Consider the following 22,300-nt stretch of genomic DNA (forward strand, 5'->3'; position numbering starts at 1 on the left):
CAAGTGTTGTAGTTTGAATAAGAGTGGCTCCCACAGAGTCAGATATTTGGATGCTGAGTCACCAGGGATTGGCACACTTGAAAGGGTTAGAAGGATTAAGAGGCATAGTCTTGTTAGGAAGTCTGTCACCGGGGTGGGTTTTGAAGTTTCAAAAGCCCACACCAAGCCCAGAATCAATCTCTCTCTCGCCTCAGTTTGTGGACCACAACATAGCTCTCAGCTACTGTTCCAGTACCATGTATGCTGCAGGCTCCCTGCTGTGATGACAATGGATTAAGCCTCTAAAACTATAAGCAAGCCCCTAATTAAATGCTCTCTTTCATAAGAGTTGCCCTGGTCATGGTGTGTTTTGATAGCAATAGAATAGTGACTAAGACAGGCTTCATGATGGACTTCATTTCTGCATCTAGAACGAACTAAGTTAATGGAATATAATGTATATACTCTGAATTTCAAAAAAATCACTACAGAAAGTGGAATAACTTTTGTAATAAATATAATACTGTATTGGTAAAGATAATTATGGAGAGATTCTACTATTGCCCTTGAAGACAGGTTCTGCTAAAATCAATGAAATTGCATGCATAGATCAAAGACAGAATATTCATTAATTTTCACATGACAAATTAAATCAGCTCACAAACTAGCAGCTACATGTGCTGGAAGAGCTATTTAAAAATACATAATCAGATCTTTATATTTTTGGAAAAAATTATTACTTTGGAAAGAATATTTTACTTTATTTTATTTTATTTTTTTGAGACTCAAGGTCTGATCATTTATTTGTTACCCTTATAGACTTACTTTTGACTGGACTCAGACTTAGAAGTAGAAGCTCTCAGCGAGGACAGTCTTCGCCTCTTGGCAATCTGTTCTTGGCGCTTTTCTTTGGCTTCCTTCATTCTCTTGGCCAAAAGTTTAGCATATTCTGCAGCCTCCTCCTTGTTTTTCTTTGTTCGTTGCTTCTTCAGAGCAATATGCCGGCGTTTGTGTTGCAGGACATGTGTAGTCACAAGACGCTGAATCTTGGGTGCCTTGGTCCTGGGCTTCTTACCTTCTTTGTTTAAAGGCTTTCTGACAACGTACTGGCGGGCATCATCTTCTCTAGAAAGATTAAAAAGCTTTTGGATTCTGCTAGCTCTTTTAGGTCCCAACCGATGAGGCACAGTAGTATCTGTCAGTCCAGGAATATCCTTCTCTCCCTTTTTTTTTACAATAGCCAAGTTGAGAACACTCAGATTGGCATCCACAATGCGTCCTCGGACAGATTTGCACTTCCTCTCTCCCATTCTCCTTGGTCTATAACAAGAATGCCCTTTACTCAACAGCAGGCTCACTCTGCCATGGGTCAGGACACCTTGTTTCATGGGAAAACCTTGTTTGTCATTGCCGCCACTGATTCGGATCACGTAACCCTTCCACTCTTCACCCAGGGCATCGGCAGCCACTTCCGTGGCCATGCGCTTCTCATGGAAGGTCCGAAGCTTGCGTTCATCGTCCACTTCGATGAGTTTCTGGCAGCCAGTGGCAGGGAAGGAGATACTCAGCTTCATCTTAGCACAGCTGACTGCCTAGGAGGTACCATGAAAAAGAGCGGAAAGAATATTTTATCCACTCTATTTGGTTGTCAGATATGTAATAAAACGACCTTAATGTTGTGACTACACACTACATCTTGGAAATGATGAATGTTCTCAAGAACTGTGGTAAAATAGGCAGGGTCCACCACTATAGCTTGACTAGAGGTAATCTACCAGTGGGAACAAGCCTCCAAAGATAAAGACTGTGTTATAGTTACTAGTCACTGTGCTTGCAAAGCAAAGAGGGAAGTGAAGGTAGACAAGGAAGGCAAAAAGCTCAGGTAAGCTGGCACACCTTCCCCTTTTTATTTGCTCTTGCTAGTTGTTCTTTTCTATCTAAGAGAATTCCCAGGGAGGTCTTGGGTTTGCAGACTCCCTTCCCTACCACTTCATGCTTAGATCTGGTAGGACTTGCTTATCCTTCTTAAATATCTCATCTAAGACAACCATAGTGCTAAGGAAGCCCCAAATAACATATGAGGCCAGCTACTACTTACCAGCCTTTGTCTTTTTAGATTGCCCAACATGCATTTGACCTGGCCCCTATCTCCTGCTGTTGCACATTCCTAAGAGAGACACACCCTGATTATTTTATTATTTATAGTTTATGCAAACATGTTCTACAATGAAGTGGAACTGTATCTGAATGATGAACGAGTGTGACATACGTTCACTGTGGACTGAAAGGCCTTTCTTGAGAACTGCTCACTTTCTTGACTTTATTTGGTTGTTTGAGGGTGACATTTGACTTCTCTGGTTCGTTCCAGCAGAAGGAATGGCTCCCTTCCGTGAATAACCCTAGTACTTTGATTCTCCTGTGGTGTGGGAGAATGGTCTGTATTCTGTCAATTATATTTTAAATAAATGCTGATTGGCCAGTAGCCAGGTAGGAAGTATAGGTGGGACAACCAGACAGGAAGTAGAGGCGGGTCAGGAGAACAGGAAAATTCTGGGAAGGGGGAAGCCCATTCCTCTGCAGTCCTGTCTAGACACAGAAGAAGCAAGATGTGACTAGGCCTCTGAAAAAGGTACTGAGCTATGTGGCTAACACAGATAGGAATAATGGGCTAATGTAAGTTATAAGAGTTAATAAGAAGCCTGAACTAATGGGCCAATCAGTTTATGATTAATGTAGACCTCTGTGTGATTTCTTTGGGACTTAATGACTGAGGGAACTGGGCAGAACAGAAACCCCAACAACACTCCTGTAGGCCTTTTTATTCTTTGCCTTGACATAATAATTTCCCAGGCACCAGCCATGCCTCGCAATAGACAGGAATCCTCTATGCCTCATTGTAGGTATTATTACATGGCGTCCTGCTGGGTCCTAGAGCAGTTTGGACATGAGAGAGGCTGTGCTCATGATTTTCACATGTTCTGCGGTCCCAGTAAAGCCTGTGGTGAGGCACAGCTCAGCTGTGCATGCTGAATATGGTAATGGAGGACTCACACTGGTCTAGATTACAGCTTTTAGATCAAAGGGTCTGCTGTTCCTAAGACCAAATTTTCTGTATACTTTCAAAAGGAGAAATGACCCCTCTCCTCCCTGTTTGTCTCCTAGTACACGAAACACGCTTGGACACTTCTTGCTCATCAGTACTTTGTGATCAAACATGGAAGACCTTAAATTTTGAAGAGAATGTGTAAAATTCATATCCCGGATTTGTTTTCAGGGAGTCTTTCAGGTGCCATAGCTTTTATCCTCTTATTACCAATATTAAATGATCCTTGGGGTCACCGTGTTAGCAGGCTGACAGAACAGGATGGTGCTCATATAGGGAGTGCTACACAGAAGAGCGTCCCATTTTCATGTCCAAGCATTATCTAAATAAAACGTGAGGATCACTACTTAGGCTTTAATTATAAAAACTAGGTGGACAAAACTGGGAAGTTACATTTTCCAAGAAAACAGAGCAGATCTGTTTTTTTCTGATCATGCCTAGTAGAAAGCTATTGATTTTCTTCCAGGGATAAACTGGGACTGCAAGCAGTTGTTTTAAAACGCATTAAAGTGGCGCATAATTTGAATGAGCCCAGCACCGCTAATTATTCTGGCCCATGCTCAGTTTCTCCAGTGTAAACAAGCGAATTCCTCCTAATTGCCCAAAATAGCTTGGAGGAGCTGTTGCTTTTTCTTCTTTCTATTTTTGTATGAAAATTTTACAGCTTGTATATTTAAGGACGAGAAAGAAAGTATAATCACTTAGGACACTTTTATTCTAAAGAGAGAGCACTATTATTTATGTTTTTTCAGTCTTTAAAATCAAATTAAGGTGCTAATTAAGCTATTCATTTACTAGAGCGGAAACTAATCACACAATGTGTATCTGGAGGAATGAATAGTCTCGTGTGCATCCAAATGAGGTAAAAGTGGACTTGGACATACCCATGTAATATGGTACATGAAGTGCAATGCGTGATGAAGAAATCAGACCTTTGCTATAATACAACATGGTGATTATTTTCCAGAAAAGACATCGACGCATGGGTGTGTCCGCATCATTCTTCATAACTCAGGTCTTTCAACACGTGACTTAAAAACTGCAGCCTGTTTTAAAGTATTTTATCAGAATCTGACGAAATCTGAACGAGTTAACTCCCCCTTAAGTTTTCTGGGACTGGATCTACAAGACATGCTGCTAATGAGAAACAGCACTGTAGCCGGAAGTCTTCGCCTTGAGTTCGAGGGAAACGCCAGCTCGGTGGTTACCATCTTGGGCGCAAAGTGGGAGAACAGCCATCGTGATCTAGTAGGTCGGTGGTGTGGAGAAGGGTCAGTAGTGGGAAGAAGGAAGGTATTTCGTGGGGAGGGGAACTTTCAGGGCACAGTGCTGTCTCTCTTTTCCTCTCTGCACACAGGAGGTCACCTCATCACTTAGGGCTGTTGAAGAGCCCTCCACATCCGGAGAGATGAGGTGTGTGCCGCGGTGCTATCGCAGGAGGAGGAAGCCTAGTAGAGGGCGAGCTTTGAAGAACTCGTTGCTCTCTGATCAGGAGGGCTCGTGTGGCCTGTTTCACTTCTGTCTTCTTTTCTCTCTTCCTGATTTGACATCCCCCCACCCCGCCATCAAAACATCAAGAGAATGACAGGGATAGGGGAGAAGAGAAATATATCCAGTGAACTAGGAAGGACGTCTGTGAGACCCCCTTTCTCACTGTGGGCGTGTAGCCTGAAGAAGCTCACAAGGAAAGGAGAAGGGTAAAAAAAAAGAGTCCAGAATTATAATTACTCTCTAGAATTGGATGCTCTAGTTTCAGAATCAAGGGTGTTTTTCATCCAGGCTCCAGGAAACATGATTACCACCGCTGAATAAAGTTGAAGGGAACAGTGGGAGGCACACAGAAAGTTGTAATTTAATTATATTATGCTATTTGCTTGAGTAACATTGGAATGTTAAATGTGGTCCTAGGGTTGTAGGAAAGGAGGAAGGTGTCTAAAACTGTTGAGGGGAGGGAGAGACTGAAATTGGATAAGTAACTGGAGGTAAGGGCAGACTTGCTGCAGACAGAGTTCTTTTTTTTTTTTTTAAATATTTATTTATTATGTATATAATATTCTGTCTGTGTGTATGCCTGAAGGCCAGAAGAGGGCACCAGACCTCATTGCAGATGGTTGTGAGTCACCATGTGGACTCAGGACCTTTGGAAGAGCAGGCAATGCTCTTAACCACTGAGCCATCTCTCCAGCCCCAGACAGAGTTCTTGGTCTCTCAGGGTTGCTGTAGGTTAAGATCTGCTAAACAGAAAGTCATGAATGATCAAAGACTGCCAGAATGGCAGGAGTTAAGGGCTCTGTCTCACGATGACAAAGGTCAGCAGAATCATAAAAAAGGAGTTAGAGTCCAAATGCGGTTAGACTTCTAGACTTACTGGATACAGATCATTACATGACAATGTATGAAAGGTTTAAAGAAATAGCCAGGTAACTCCAGGAACCATAGACTAATAAGGAATTATCTAAAATAAGCAAACAGCTTTTCAAGAAGAAACAAGTTGCTAGTGATAAATTCTTTTTCCTATTTTCCATCTCCTTCTCTTTTTTGTACTGCATCATGGGTGGGTTCTTTAAACTTACCTATTTTCACTTTTCTCTTGAATTGTCTAATCTGTTGTTTCACAATCTATCCACTTGTATAATTGCGGCAATTATATGTTTTGTTGTTGTGGTCGTTTAGAATGGAATCCCTATGTGGCCCAGGCAGGTTTTGAACTCAAGCTCCTCTTATCTCTGCCCTCTAAGTGTGGGGATGCTGGGATTGCAGGTCCGGATTGTCATGTCCAGCTATTCTGTGGAAACACTGGTTCTCCAAGTTATGCACATCTTTTAGGCTTGGCACTGCCTAAAAGTGGTAATTTTTAATGCTGCCAATGATCTTGTTACTAAAGCCCATTACTGGGGAGCTAGGGCATCATGGCAACACATACAGGCTTTCTAAAATTCTGAGTTTTGCTTGAAAACTTTGAATCTTGTCATGGGCAACACAGTTTGCCAATTGTTTTACTTAGAGGAGCAGGCTTCATTTGATTTTGAGAAAATGTCTGCCAATTATCCCAGTCTGAATTGCCACCGTTCACCTGTCAGTCAGCCTTTTAAGTAAAGATGGGGTTCCTTGGAAAAAAACCAGTTACGTCAGCTCGCTACTCAATCACATCAGGGCTTACCCTTGAGACAACCATCATACGCTGGGATTCAGTGGAGGTGCTTTTTGTGCTCCCCGTTTGGTCACAGGGAATATTAAAGAGACATTGCTCAAGGGTCAAGATTTAATAAAATTATTTTTTTCTGCTTCAGCAAGCACATTGCTGAGTGAAGCAGGCGTCTCAGAGCCTTACTGTGAGTGTGCAGCAGTGGGGAGCACAATGATCGCCAGCAAGGTTTGCGGCCACTGCCTCAGTTTGTGCCACGGACTAGACATTCTAGCCATCTTTGCTTTTAGACCATCAAGTACGTGTCTGCGCAGTGAAAAAGACAAATAGCACCTTGGTATTAGTATGAAGGTAGCTTTGATCCCGGGGTCTCTGAGAAAGTTTCAGGGACCCTACTGGTCCATAAACCATATTTTGAGATTGCTGTTCTCAAAAGCAACAAGAGAAATGCCTTCAGAGGTAAGGTGTGAATTAGGAAGTCTGCGAGCAAAAAACAAACAAAAAAATGAGACTGATTACTTGACAAATCGTACTCACATAAAGTGGTAACATTTTATTTGTAGGAATTAAATGCCAGGGTTAAAATATATACAACTATAGCATTTAAATCAGGAATGCTTTTATGTTATATTAGTTCAGGGACATTCTGGAGGGAGGGTCATGTTGTTGATTGAATTTAAATATGAAGAAGTTTCGTGTCTGGGGAATATTCAGTTCAAGATTATGGATTGTGTGTATCTACTTATCTTCCCCTCAATCCTTTAATACATAATCAAACAAAGTGATGTTTTAAAATCTATAAATTTATTTCATTCAACAATGAAGGAGACTTCTCAAAGCAAACAGAAACTGAGGGTGCTCTTTGCCACAAAGACAATTTTATCTAAGGAAGCTTTATTTGTAGTTGGTCTTGGTTGTTCATGTTAATGGAGAAGATGGCAGAGGTATATAGCGTAGAAGATAGATGTGGAGAAGGGGATTTTCCAAATATATTTTAGTAAGAAGATTTAACCCCCATGCACCAGTTTTTTTTATTTTTTATTTTTTATTTATTTTTTTTTGAGACAAGTTTTCTCTGTAGCTTTGGTGCCTATTCTGGAACTAGCTCTTGTAGACCAGGCTGACCTTGAACTCGCAAGATCTGCCTGCCTCTGCCTCCTGAGTGCTGGGATTAAAGGTGTGCACCACCACCGCCTGGCTCAAATCTTGTAGCAGTTTTACATACCACAAAATACACTATTATTTTGAGGCAGGGTCTCACTCTATATCTCAGGCTGGCCTTGAACTTGTGATTTCCCTCCTGAGCCTTGACTTTCTGAGTTCTGCCTTCTACGTACTTACTTTTTGAATAAGTAGCAACCAAATGACCCTAAGTCAGACCATCCTGGATGATGCACTAGGTAACCAAACTCCCCAGCAATAATGTGACGTCTGGGTGGAGAGCAAAGGTCAATCCAGTGCTAGGATTTCATTGATTTGGACCATGTGTTCGGGAAGGAAGTGACTTTGTAACTCTATGACTCTACCTGTGATTTAATGTGAGGTTTTTCTCTTACACTTGGGCTCCTAGGAAATGTCAAGGCGTAGCAGAATGAAAATGAGCGCAAACTGTATAAGTGACCTTTTGTGAATTCCACTCTGGCTGGCAGGGTTTTTCTCATCTGATCATATACTCGACAGAGTGGGACTCTGAGATGAAGCAAGTGAATTAATTAGAGGTAAATGCCATTGCCAACAAAGAAGCCTTATGATTAAACGTAGAGCTTTGGTAATTGAATGTGCTCCATTTTGGAAGGACCTGGATTTTACAGGCAATGTTTTATCAGGTATGTGAGAAATGGTTGCTGAGCCAGAAATATTGGGAGTAGTGTGGGGTACATGTTTAATAGTAAGCACAACACTAAAAGCTAGAAATTAAGACTGTAATGGAGGAATTTTCTTTCCTGGATATTTAGTTTCATAAAATCTAGGGTCTCTCTCCAATACAACCCCTTTCTACCTGGAATGTTGGATGCTCAGAGTCCATAAAAATTGATAATATAAGCTGGTCAGTGGTGGCACATGCCTTTAATCCCGGCACTTGGGAGGCAGGGGCAGGTGGAGCTCTGTGAATTTGAGGCCAGCCTGATCGACAGAGTGAATTCTAGGACAGCCAAGGTTACACAGAAAAACCCTATCTTGAAAAACCAAAAATAAATAAATAAATATATAAGTAAATAAATAAAAATGAATAATATGAACATAATGATAGAGGTTTAGGTATTTAAGAGGCTGTGAGTTTCCACCTCAGACTTGGATCTCCAAAGGACATTTAATGTGTGCATGTGTGTGTGTGTGTGTGTGTGTGCATGTGTGTGTGCATGTGTGCATATATATATGCATGCAGACCAGAAATTAACACTGGGCTCCTTCTTCAATTGCTCTTGACCCTATGTTTTTTAAAGAATTAATTTTATTTTCGTATGTGTGTTCACACGCTAGCGAGCATGTGGATGCAAGTGCTATAGAGGTAAGAAGATGGTGTGACTCTCTTGGAGCTGGGGCTATAAGTGGTTAAAAGCTGCCCAGGCTGGGTGCTAGGAACCAAAGTCAGGTCTTCTGTAAGAGCAGTATGTGCTCGTATCTTCTAAGCCATCACGTCGGGCCCTCTCCACCTTATTTTGAGACCATCTTTCACTGAAGCTGGAGCTCACTAATTTGGCTAGACTGGCTGGCCAGTAAATTCCAAGGATCCTCCTGTCTTTGCTCCCCCGCCCACCCTCCCAGTAGCATTGCAGGCATGTGTGTGTCATTATGTGCAGCTTTTTACATGGGTACTGGGAATCCAAGCTCAGGTCGTCATGCTGTGCAGCAAGCACTTAACTGACTGATCCGCCTCCCCATCCCCTCCAGAAGATGTTTTCCACTATTAACCATGGATAGATCAAATATGAGTATGTTATTGGGTGGTAGTGAAATTGTGGAAGAAAGGGCCTAGGGAGTGAAAGGGGGTTCCCTGGACGTGTGTCTTCGTCTTGTCTTCATGCTGCTCCTTATCTTCCACGAATAACACAGCTCTGCTCCTCCATACTTTCTGTGCCATGATAATTTGAGACCTTTGGAATCCCGAACCTAAATACCTCTTTCCTCTTTTAAGTAGTGTCTTAGGCATTCTGTCATGACTCTAGAAAAGTAACACAGATGAGGATGACATTTGCTGTGAATTTGCATCTGTGGCCTTTATTGTATGGTGGTACATGTCTTCTATACCTTGTCTGTTGAGAGTCCCCCCTCCCCTAGTTACAGGTTTTTAAAGATTGTTAAATAAAATAGAATAGAAAACATTCATATCAAAAGTCAGTGTAATTATTATTTCATGCATCTTTTGGATTAGGTGTTTTTTTTTTTGTCTCTGTGTTATGGGTCATAGTATAAAATGTATTTCTTAGTGTAAAATAAAAATGTTTGTGTGGTGATTTGAATGAGAATGCCTCATATGGCTTTATATGTTTGATTACTTTGTCCCAAGTGGATGGAAGTGCTTGGAAAAGACTAAGAAGTGTGGCCTTCAAGATACACTTAAAAAAGAGTTCAACATCCTTAACTATCAGGGAAATGCAAAACAAAATGACTCTGAGATGCCATCTTACACCTGACAGAATGACCAAGATCAAGCACACCAATAACAGTCTATGTTGGAGAGGATGTGGAGTAAGGGGAACACTCTTCCACTGCTGGTGGGAGTGCAAACTTGTACAGCCACTTTGGAAATCATTATGGCAGTTTCTCAGAAAATTGGGATTCAATCTACCACAAGACCCATCACTATCACTCTTGGACGTATACCCAAAGGATGCTCAACCATACCACAAGACGCTTGCTCAACTAGGTTTATAGCAGCGTGATGGCGTAAGTCATAAACAATCCCACACCAGTTTGGAATTATGATTAATAGGGTGGTATTTATTTAAAGGGGAAAAAACTTACAGATCACCGTCCCAGACAACAGCCCTCTGCGCAATTAGGAAGAAGTCTAGTCGCCGGAACCGGAGCAGGAAGTAAAGAGAGCGAGGAGGGAAGTAGCTGCTTTTTTAAAGGGAAAGAAACCACGCCCCAGTGGCTATTGGCTGGAGGAGCGGAAGGACCTCCCGCAACAGCAGCGTTATTTGTAATAGTCAGAACCTGGAAACAACCTAGATGCCCCTCAACTGAAGAATGGATAAAGAAAATGTGGTACATTTACACAATGGGGTACTACACAGCAGAAAAAAAAACAGTGACATCTTGAAATTTGCAGGCAAATGAATAGAACTAGGGAAAAACCATCCTGAGGGACTTAACCCAGACTCAGAAGGACGAGCATAGCATGGACGTACTCATAACTAGACATTAGATGTAAAGTAAAGGGTAAGCAGGCTGCCATCCTCAGCTTTCCATATCAGACTATTCACGGTCACGTAACTCTTTTAAACTAGCAGTTTTACACAGTATGGATTTCATTTTCTTCTCTTCCACTTCTTGGCCATTAAATCACTGGTATGAAAAATTTTGTACAGAGATATTTTACTGTAATTGAGAACATGTTTCTCTTGGATCGATATTAAAATGTGGAATTTTGAGTTAAAGAGCACATACATCTAAAATTTCTAAAGCTATCGCCAAGTTGTTCTTCAAAAATCTGCAGTCAATTCATATTTTCACGGACTGTTTCCTGACATTCTTATATTAATCATAAATACTGAGAATTTGCAAATTAATTTTAAAAGCAAAATATTCATTTTTATTGCATTCATTTGTTTAATACCAACAGCATCTTCTCACACTGATAATATGAAAGGTTCGGGTAAAGCTTGTGCTTTACTCTCTGCCTGCTTTTAAATTGTATCCTTTTCCTTCTGATTTGTAAGAGCTGTTACAGATACCTTCCTTCTGTTTTTTTTTTTTTTTTTTAAATCTTCTTAAAAGAACTTTCTAGTATATGGAATTTTTGTGTTTTTATAGTCAAGCCACTGGGTCTGATGAAAACATTTCACTCAAAGATATTTAAATTATCTTGTATTTTCTTTTTTTTTTGTTTGACCAAATGTATTGTTTATTTTTATTTTTTTTGCTATTTATTTTTTTTTATTAATTAATTTATTTAATTATTAAAGATTTCTGCCTCTTCCCCGCCAACACCTCCCATTCTCTCCCCCTCCCCCAATCAAGTCTTCCTTCCTCCTCAGCCCAAAGAGCAAGCAGGTTTCTCTGCCCTGTGGGAGGTCCAAGGACCACCCACCTCCATCCAGGTCTATTAAGGTGAGCATCCAAACTACCTGGGCTCCCACAAAGCCATTACGTGCAATAGGATCAAGAACCCATTGCCATTGTTCTTCAGTTCTCAGTAGTCCTCATTGTCCATTATGTTCAGCGAGACCGGTTTTGTCCCATGCTTTTTCAGACCCCGGCCAGCTGGCCTTGGTGAGTTCCCGATAGAACATCCCCATTGCCTCAGTGTGTGGGTGCACCCCTCGCAGTCCTGAGTTCCTTGCTCGTGCTCACTCTCCTTCTGCTCCTACTTTGGATCGTGAGACTTCAGTCCAGTGCTCCAATGTTGGTTTCTGTCTCTGTCTTCTTTCATCGCCTGATGAAGGTTAATATTCAGGGGGATGCTTATATGTTTTTCTTTGGGTTCACCTTCTTATTTAGCTTCTCTAGAATCACGAATTATAGTCTCAATGTCCCTTATTTATGGCTAGAAACCAAATATGAGTGAGTACATCCCATGTTCCTCTTTTTGGGTCTGGCTTACCTCACTCAGATTAGTGCTTTCTATTTCCGTCCATTTGTATGCAAAATTCAAGAAGTCATTGTTTTTTACTGCTGAGTAGTACTCTAATATGTATATATTCCATACTTTCTTCATCCATTCTTCCATTGAAGGACATCTAGGTTGTTTCCAGGTTCTGGCTATTACAAACAATGCTGCTATGAACATAGTTGAGCATATACTTTTGTTGTATGTTTGGGCATCTCTTGGGTAAATTCCCAATAGTGGTATTGCTGGGTCGAGAGGTAGGTTGAACCCGACTTTCCTGATAAACCGCCACACTGCTTTCCAAAGTGGTTGCACAAGTTTGCATTCCCACCAGCAATGGATGAGAGTGCCCCTTTCTCCACAACCTCTCCAGCAGAGGCTATCATTGGTGTTTTTGATTTTAGCCATTCTGACCGGTGTAAGATGGTATCTTAAGGTTGTCTTGATTTGCATTTCCCTGATTGCTAAGGAAGTTGAGCACGATCTTAAGTGTCTTTTGGCCATTTGAACTTCTTCTGTTGAAAAGTCTCTGTTCAGCTCAGTGCCCCATTTTATAATTGGATTGATTAACCTTTTACGGTCTAATTTCTTGAGTTCTTTGTATATTTTGGATATCAGACCTTTGTCAGTTGCGGGGTTGGTGAAAATCTTCTCCCAGTCAGTGGGTTGCCTTTCTGTCTTAGTGACAGTGTCCTTTGCTTTACAGAAGCTTCTCAGTCTCTGGAGGTCCCATTTATTCAATGATGTCCTTAGTGTTTGTGCTGCTGGGGTTATACGTAGGAAGTGTTCTCCTGTGCCCATGTGTTGTAGAGTACTTCCCACTTTCTCTTCTATCAGGTTCAGTGTGTTTGGACTGATATTGAGGTCTTTAATCCATTTGGACTTGAGTTTTGTGCATGGTGATAGATATGGATCTATTTTCATTCTTCTACAGATTGACTTCCAGTTTTGCCAGCACAATTTGTTGAAGATGTTCTCTTTTTTCCATTGTATACTTTTAGCTCCTTTATCGAAAATCAGGTGTTCATAGGTTTGTGGGCTAAAGTCAGGGTCTTCTATTCTATTCCATTGGTCGGCTTCTCTGTTTTTATGCCAGTACCAAGCCGTTTTCAGTACTGTAGCTCTGTAATAGAGTTTGAAGTCAGGGATGGTAATGCCTCCAGACGATCCTTTATTGTATAAGATTGTTTTGGCTATCCTGGGTTTTTTGTTTTTCCATATAAAGTTGATTATTGTCTTCTCCAGATCTGTGAAGAATTTTGATGGGATTTTGATGGGGATTGCGTTGAATCTATAGATTGCTTTTGGTAGAATTGCCATTTTTACTATGTTGATCCTCCCAATCCAAGAGCAAGGGAGGTCCTTCCATTTTCTGGTGTCCTCTTCAATTTCTTTCTTCAAAGACTTAAAGTTCTTGCCAAATAGATCTTTCACTTCCTTGGTCAGAGTTACTCCAAGGTATTTTATGCTATTTGTGGCTATCGTGAAAGGTGATGCTTCTCTGATTTCCCTCTCTGCTTCCTTATCCTTAGTGTATAGGAAGGCAACTGATTTTTTGGAGTTGATTTTGTAACCTGCCACATTCCCAAAGGTGTTTATCAGCTGTAGAAGTTCTTTGGTAGAGTTTTTGGGGTCGCTTATGTATACTATCATATCATCTGCAAATAATGAAAGCTTAACTTCTTCCTTTCCAATATGGATCCCCTTGATCCCCTTATGTTGTCTTATTGCTATTGCTAGAACTTCAAGCACTATATTGAAGAGGTATGGAGAGAGTGGACATCCTTGTCGTGTTCCTGATTTTAGTGGGATGGCTTTGAGTTTTTCTCCATTTAATTTAATGTTAGCTGTCGGCTTGCTGTAAATAGCTTTTATTATATTTAGGTATGACCCTTGTATCCCTAATCTCTCCAAGACCTTTATCATAAAGGAGTGTTGAATTTTGTCGAATGCTTTTTCAGCATCTAATGAAATGATCATATGGTTTTTTTCTTTCAGTTTATTTATATGGTTGATTACATTGATAGATTTGCGTATGTTGAACCAGCCCTGCATCTCTGGAATGAAGCCTACTTGATCATAATGGATAACTTTTCTAATGTGTTCTTGGATTCGGTTTGCCAGTATTTTATTGAGAATTTTTGCGTCGATGTTCATGAGTGAGATAGGCCTGTAATTCTCTTTCTTGGTTGGGTCTTTGTGTGGTTTTGGTATCAGGGTAACTGTAGCTTCATAAAAGGAATTTGGCAATGACTCTTCTGTTTCTATATTGTGAAATACATTAAGAAGTATAGGTATTAGCTCTTCTTAGAAGTTCTGGTAGAATTCTGCATTGAAACCATCTGGTCCTGGGCTTTTTTTGGAAGGGAGATTTTTGATAACTGTTTCTAATTCTTCGCGACTAACAGGTCTATTTAGATCGTTCACCTGGTCTTGGTTTAGGTTTGGTATATGGTACTTATCTAAAAAAGTGTCCATTTCTTTTGCATTTTCCAGTTTTGTGGCATACAGGCTTTTGTAGTAAGATCTAATGATTCTCTGAATTTCCTCTGTGTCTGTGGTTATGTCCCCCTTTTCATTTCTGATCTTATTTATTTGCGTGTTCTCTCTCTGTCGTTTAATTAGTTTGGATAGGGGTTTGTCAATCTTGTTGATTTTCTCCAAGAACCAACTTTTTGTTTCATTGATTCTTTGGACTGTTTTCTGTGTTTCTATTTTGTTGATTTCTGCCCTCAGTTTGATTATTTCCAGTCTTCTACTCCTCCTGGGCGCGTCTGCTTCTTTTTTTTCTAGAGCTTTCAGGTGTGCTGTTAAGTCCCCAATGTATGCTTTCTCCGTTTTCTTTAAGTGGGCACTTAGTGCTATGAACTTTCCTCTTAGCACTGCTTTCATCGTGTCCCATAGGTTTGAGTATGTTGTCTCTTTGTTTTCATTAAATTCAAGGAAGAGTTTAATTTCTTTCTTAATTTCTTCCTTGACCCAGGTGTGGTTCAGTAGTTGACTGTTCAGTTTCCATGAGTTTGTCAGCTTTCTGGGGGCTTCTAACTTTAATCCGTGGTGATCTGATAAGACACAGGTGGACACTGATATTTTTTTGTATCTGTGGAGGTTTCCTTTGTTTCCAAGTATGTGGTCAATTTTCGAGAAGGTTCCATGAGCTGCAGAGAAGAAGGTGTATTCTTTCCTATTTGGGTGGAGTGTTCTATAGATGTCTGTTAAGTCCATTTGATTCATTACCTCCAACAATTCTCTTAATTCTCTATTAGTTTTCTGTCTGATTGACCTGTCCATTGGTGAGAGAGGTGTGTTGAAGTCTCCTACTACTAGTGTGTGTGATTTGATGTCTGCCTTGAGTTTTAGCAATATTTCTTTTACATAAGTGGGTGCTTTTATATTAGGGGCATAGATATTCAGGATTGAGACTTCATCCTGCTGAATCGTTCCTGTTATGAGTATAAAGTGTCCCTCTCGATCTCTTCTGATTGATTTTAGTTTGAAGTCAGTTTTGTTAGAAATTAGTATGGCCACACCTGCTTTTTTCTTAGGACCATTTGCTTGAAAAACCTTTTCCCAACCCTTTACCCTGAGTAGATGCCTGTCTTTGTGGTTGAGATGAGTTTCTTGCAAACAGCAGACTGTTGGATCCTGTTTTCGTATCCAATCTCTTAGCCTGTGCCTTTTTATAGGTGAATCGAGACCATTAATATTAAGTGATATTAATGACCAGTGGTTGTTAACTCCGGTTATTCTTACTGCTTTTGGTAGTAGAGTTTGTGTGTCTCCCTTCTTTGAGTTGTGCTGTTGAAGGGTCGCTAGATGCCTGGGTTATTGTAGGCAGTGTTGGCAATGTTGGATTCCTTGGGTTGTGATTTTCCTTCTATTACTTTCTGTAGGGCTGGATTTGTGGCAACGTATTGTTTAAATTTGTTCTTATCCTGGAATGTCTTGTTTTCTCCATTGATAGTGAACGATAGCTTGGCTGGGTATAGTAGTTTGGGTTTGCATCCATGGTCTCTTAGTTTCTGTAGTACCTCTATCCAGGACCTTCTGGCTTTCATGGTTTCCATAGAAAAGTCAGGTGTAAGTCTGATCGGTTTACCTTTATAAGTTACTTGGCCTTTTTCCTTTGCATCTCTTAATATTTTTTCTTTAATCTGTATATTTTGTGTTTTGATTATTATATGGCGAGGGGACTTTTTTTTTGATCCAGTCTGTTTGGTGTTCTGTATGCTTCTTGAATATTCAAAGGAATATCTTTCTTTATGTTGGGGAAGTTTTCTTCCATAATTTTGTTAAAAATGTTTTCTGGACCTTTGAGCTGTGCCTCTTCTCCTTCTTCTATCCCTATTATTCTTAGGTTTGGTCTTTTTATTGTGTCCCATATTTCCTGAATGTTTTGTGATGAGAATTTGTTGGTTTTGGTGTTTTCTTTGATCAGTCCGTTTATTTTCTCTATGTTGTCTTCAGAATCTGAGATTCTTTCTTCTATCTCTTGTATTCTATTGATTATGCTTGTTTCTGTAGTCTCTGCTCGTTGACCTATATTTGCCATATCCAGCTGGTCCTCAGTTTGTGTTTTCTTCCTTGCTTCCATTTCAGTTTTCAATTCTTGGACTGTTTCCATTACCTGTTTGATCGTTTTTTCTTGGCTTCCCAGGGTATCATTTACGTATTTACTCATTTCTTCAAACTTTTTGTTATACTTCTCATCCATTTCTATGAGGGCGTTTTTTACATGTTGTTTAAGGGACTCTATTGCTTTCAAAAAGTCAGTTTTTTCCTCTTCTCCTGTGTTAGGGTGTTCAAGTCCTTGTGTTGTAAGAATATTGGGTTCTGGTGTTTTCATGTTGTTTTTCAGATTGTTGGGTGAATTCTTGCCTTGGCGTCTGCCCATCTCCTCTTACCAATGCTATCTATTGGGTTTGATTTAATTGTAGCGGGGCAATCTGCTCTCAGTGCGGGCTTCACTGTTTCTTGCCCGCACTATCCTGCATCCAGTGCCTCCGCCGCCCGGGCCTGCCTACTGGTGCCTCCGCCGCCCGGAACTGTCTGTGCGCCGGTGCCTCCGCCGCCTAGGCCTGCCTGCCGGTGCCTCCACCACCCGGGCCTGCCTGCACGCCGGTGCCTCTGCCGCCCGGACTTGCCTGCGTGCCGGTGCCTCCGCCGCCCGGGCCTGCCTGCGCGCCGGTGCTTCCGCCGCCTAGGCCTGCCTGCCGGTGCCTCCGCCGCCCGGGCCTGCCTGCGCGCCAGTGCCTCTGCCGCCTGGACTTGCCTGCCTGCCGGTGCCTCCGCCTCCCGGGCCTGCCTGCACGCCGGTGCTTCTGCCGTCTAGGCCTGCCTGCCGATGTCTCCGCCGCCCGGGCCTGCCTGCCGGTGCCTCCGCCGCCCGGAACTGTCTGTGCGCCCGTGCTTCCGCCGCCTAGGCCTTATCTTGTATTTTCTTAAGATGCTTTTACACTTTTATTTCTTCATTCAAATCTTTATACTATTTTTTTTTTTGTAACATAAGACAGAGAGAGAGATCTAATTTTGTTTCCAAATAATCAGCCAAGTGTGCCTACCATCTGATCCTATCAGAAGGTAGGGATTTCTGCTTTTTTTTTACTGAGTACATCGTTTGTTTGTTTGTTTATTTTCCTTCCCTCCCTTTCCCTTCCCTCCCTCCCCCCTCTTCCCAGGCTCTCACTGTGTAACCCAGGCTGGTCTTGGTCTTGGGAACTCCTGCCTCCACCTCCTGAGTGGTTCAACTTATTTTTAATAATCAGAGGGTTTGAACCCTTGTGTTGTAAGTATTGCTCCACCCTTTCCTTGGCACTTTCTCTTCTGAGTGAACATACTAAAAGATCATAAGTTCTGTGATGAGTTGTGCTTCTATTTTGATGAAGGATTCACGGAACAGAGTGACTAATGTAGTTTCCCCATTCAGAAGTTTGGTATATTTCTTCATTTACTTAGAACTTCTTCAGGGAGTCTTTAGAAAAACGGTAACATATTTTCATTTTTAGGAGTTTTATGTATTTCTATTTATAACAGAAAAGAGTACACACAAAACTTACTACACGCTTGAGGCACGGGAATATTAGACCTAAAAAGAGACAAGATAAGTGACCCTTTCGCAAAGATTAAAGGCAGAAAGTGACTTGGGTTCCCGGGGTGAAGAGAGGTGGTTCTTCTTTGGGGAGGTTGGCACACATTCACAGTAAGCCAGGGTTGTCATATACCCAGAAAGTCTCCCAGAGAGCAGCCACTGCAGTGATCCTTGCCTGGGTTCTCAGTCTCTTTTTCTGGAATGGTCTCTTGGTGCCATAACGTTCTGTAACACTCACCCTAGGACTCATCCCGGTCTGAACCAGTGATCCAGAGCAGAGCCAGCAGGCCACTGCTTGGTGACCGTCTCCCAGGGCAAAAACCAGGCTAATGAATTACAGCCTTGGTTCTTAGGAAAGATCTGAGATTCTGCTGAGACTAACAAACCCCTGAGCAGTCCAAATGAAGGCATTCTGCTGATTTTCTCTGCCTCTAGGGGAGTCTGAAGTCTGTTGGCTGTGCTTTTCTTGTTAGGCTTATTTCTGGATATTGCCCAAGTTTTGTTATTTCTGTAAATGGATAGTTTTCTTACATTTTTCTTTTTTGAAACATTTAAAAATTATTTTTGAAGATTTGCTTATTTGTGTGTGTGTGTGTGTGTAAGTGTGTGTGTGTTTGTGCACAGGAAAGCCAGAAGGTATCCAGCATCCTCTTCTATCCCTTTCTTTGTATCCTTTGAGGTGGGAGTCTCCTTTTAAGTCTGCTTCTTATGGTATTTTTTTCAGCTGTGCTGGATGCCAGTAAATCCCCGAGATCTTCCTGTTTCTGCCATCTTAGAGCTGGGTTACCATCCTGTGCAGGCTTACCTCATTTATTACACAGATGCTAGGATCTGTGTCCTCATAACTGCAAAGCAAGCACATTTCACTCCTGGGCTGCCTGTGTGAGGATATTAGAAGCCCTGGAACTAGAGTTACAGGCAGTTGCGAGCTGCCATGTGGGTGGTGGGAACTGAATCTGAGTCCTCTGGAAGAGTAGTCAATGCTCTGACCCATTGAGCTATCTCTCCCTGTGGGTTTTTCTTTAACTATACAGGTCATTTTAAAAAAAAATATACGGGTTACTGGGAAATGGGCCCTCTTCTTGAACCTGAGAATTTATCGAGTGCAGAAGCTCCACACTTCTATAAAAACAAAAGCTATGATCACTCCGCATGTTGCTTCTTGGAATTTTCTCATCCTATTTATACTCTGTGTCAGTTATAGTTCTTTAAAAATACAGTTTTTCATATATTTTTGATACTGGTCCTTTGCTGCTTATATGTGTTAAAGATTTTTGTCTACCCTATCAAATCTTTATGCTGTCTTTTAACGATTATAAGTTTTTTTTTGTTAAAATACAATGTTTTTATTAATTCTTTGAGAATTTCATAATGCATACAATATGTTTTGGTTATATGCATTCCTCATACCTACAACTCCTCCTAGATAATTATCGGACGTGAGTTCTTGGTCAGATTTGCAGTACTGGACATGCATTCCCTCCATTGGAGTGGGCCTTAAATCCAATCACAAAACAATTGGTTACCTCACAACGTTCATGCCATTGTTGCATCCCTGGACATGCCTTGCCAGGCCAGTTGTTACTAAAACTGTAGGGTTCACAGCGCGATGAGACTTTATGATACTTTTCTCCCAGCAGCTTACATAGCTCCTTTTGGTACTGTGAAAGCCAGCTAACAGGGAGGAAGCTTCCTGGTTAACACCAACTTAATTTCTCCAAGTTCTATGACCACAGTGTGTATGTATTCTGCAGTAGAGTGTTCTGGGTGCTAATGACCAACAAGAACAATAGCCTCTGTTGTATTTAGGGCCTCCCGACCAACAACTTCTGGACATCTGGCATAGGGCTTTTTATTTGGCAGCCTGTGGCTTCTTGGATGTGTGTGTGTATGTGTGTGTGTGTGTGTGTGTGTGTGTAGTTTATAAAGCAATATGTGTCCATAAGATTTTAAAATTTTTTATTGATTTTTATTGAGCTCTATGTTTTTCTCTATTCCCCTCCCTGCCTCTCCCCTCTCCTTCAACCCTTTCCCAAGCTCCCCATGCTCCCAATTTACTCAGGAGATCTTGTATTTTCCTACTTCCCATGTAGATTAGATCAATGTATATCCATAAGGGTTTTTAAATAATGTCCTGTGTTAATCATCTTCTCCCCACCTCTCTGCTCCACCTTCCTATCCCTTTCCCCTCTTAAACTTCTGCCCTATTCTTTCCTTTTCCTCTTTTATACTTCCTGTGTATAAAAGGACCCCTTAACAGTCCTCCACCCAGTGGCCCCATTTCTAATTTCTGACTTCTACAGGTACTCTAAGTTAGATACAAATCTGCTCCTAAAATCCACATACGAGTGAGGACGTGGTGTTTTTATTCCAGGTGATCAGAAGTTCCTGTTCACTGTCACATCATTTTATAATCTCTGCTCTCATAGGCGACACTTTGAAGGTCTCATAACAGGAATCCTTCGATATGCTGAGGCCACAGCACAATCTTTTTTATGATTTTTAAGAATTTGCTTTTTCCTGTTTACGTAGATCTTTTATATACTGGGTATTAAATCTTATGTATGACGTGATAGGGATATAGTTTTTTTTCCATTTGGATGCCTGTATCATCACCATTTACCAAGAACCTATGTGTCTTTTCTTAATGGATCTTCCACGGCCCCAGTCTCAAGTATAAACTGTTCACATGCGAATGCATGCTATCTGGACCCTGACATTCATTCTTTCTGACTATTGCTGTACAAATACCACTACATCTTACTTGGTCCACATCTCCCAGAGAATCTTCTAGTCCCATTCATTTTAATATCCACAACTGGGAACTAAATTTTATCAAATTTTACCTGTATCTGCTTATACATCCACCATGGTTTACTATCTTTATGTAGTAATGAGTATCAGCTGACTTTTATGATATTAAATAGCTCTCCATGAAAGATTTAATTTTAACATTTTCTACGTTCCCTGTTATAGTAAAATAATTGGAGTCCCAGCAGCAATTACCTGTATAATAAAATACATTCTAACTCTGCTCACTTCCCACCCCTCTTAATTCCACCACTACGGATTTCTTTCCCACATTCATGTCTTTTTGCTTTCTTGGTGACCTACCAAGTTTAAGCAAGACACTCTGTGGGACCATCATTTGGAGCTACCCATTCTTGGTGGGCTCACCATGGGTATAAGGCAGAAGACAAAGGCTGTTCTCTCCCAGAATCTTCCCGTAGCCAACAGTTCAGCTTAGGGGAGGCATAGGGTCCCAGAAACCTGCCTGCCGTCCATACTGAATGCTTGCTGGCCCAGTGCAGGTGACTAACTGCAGCTGTTCTGTGTCCAGGATTGCAGTAGCCGTGCCATGCCCAGAAGATACCACAGTATAGCCCTTCTCTCTACCTCCTGGATCCTACAGTCTTTCTGCTCAGCCTTCCACAATGTTCCCTGATCCCTAACCGGGGTGGGGATGTCGTGTGGAAGGCTGACGACTTAACTATCACTTATTCTCAGCACCTTTGAACAGCCATGAGTCTCTGCATTCACCACCACTCATAGCAAAGACTTCTCTTGTGCACTGTGACTGTAGCCTTTGTCTAAGGGCATAAACATAGATATTTAGAAAGCAGTTTGATGCTACGTCAATTTAACTATAGAATAATAGTAAGTTCCTTACTAGGGCCAATGACTTCCCCAGTCATATGTTTTAACAGTCCACCTTCTGTGGAATGGTTTTCAAATGCAATCAGAGAGAAGTTGTCCCCATAGCCACTATAGCAAAGCAGGCACATCTTGCCTAGGAGGTTGGGACTGAAATTCATAGGGCTCGCAGCTGGATGAGGCTGTTGAAGGTTTTTCTTCTGCAGCAGCTGCATAGCACCTTCTGGCTATACAAGCTAGGTAGCCGGGAGGAAGCTTTCAACTCAGTTCCAGTTGGTTTTCTCTGTAACTTACAGCCAAGGTGCACAGTGTCTCCAGCAACATAGTCTTATTATCTAGATGGCGGGCAACTGAGATTCTATCTTGTGACTTCCTAGGACTGGAGAACCAAAGGTAAACCCGCTCACCCTATTGGAAAAATGTGGCTTCTTTTCTCTGGTTAGCTCCGTGGTGCTGGCCTTCCTTGAATTTCTTTCTACTTCCTTTTGGGGCTTATTTTGAAAGCATCTTTTTGAAACCTTGTATCAACAGGATGTGCTTTCTTCCTTTGACACT

General features: G+C 41.4%; 1 protein-coding gene across 1 annotated transcript; it reads right to left on the reverse strand.

The window, feature by feature from the left end:
• Window positions 1-800: 800 nt before the first annotated feature.
• On the reverse strand, window positions 801-1,553 carry LOC130884871 (40S ribosomal protein S6-like). The gene has a single exon (XM_057786149.1). It carries the CDS (start codon window positions 1,551-1,553, stop codon window positions 801-803), a length of 753 nt encoding a protein of 250 aa, XP_057642132.1.
• Window positions 1,554-22,300: the final 20,747 nt, after the last annotated feature.

This window comes from Chionomys nivalis, chromosome 1 (genome assembly GCF_950005125.1).
Source record: "Chionomys nivalis chromosome 1, mChiNiv1.1, whole genome shotgun sequence".
NCBI lineage: Eukaryota > Metazoa > Chordata > Mammalia > Rodentia > Cricetidae > Chionomys > Chionomys nivalis.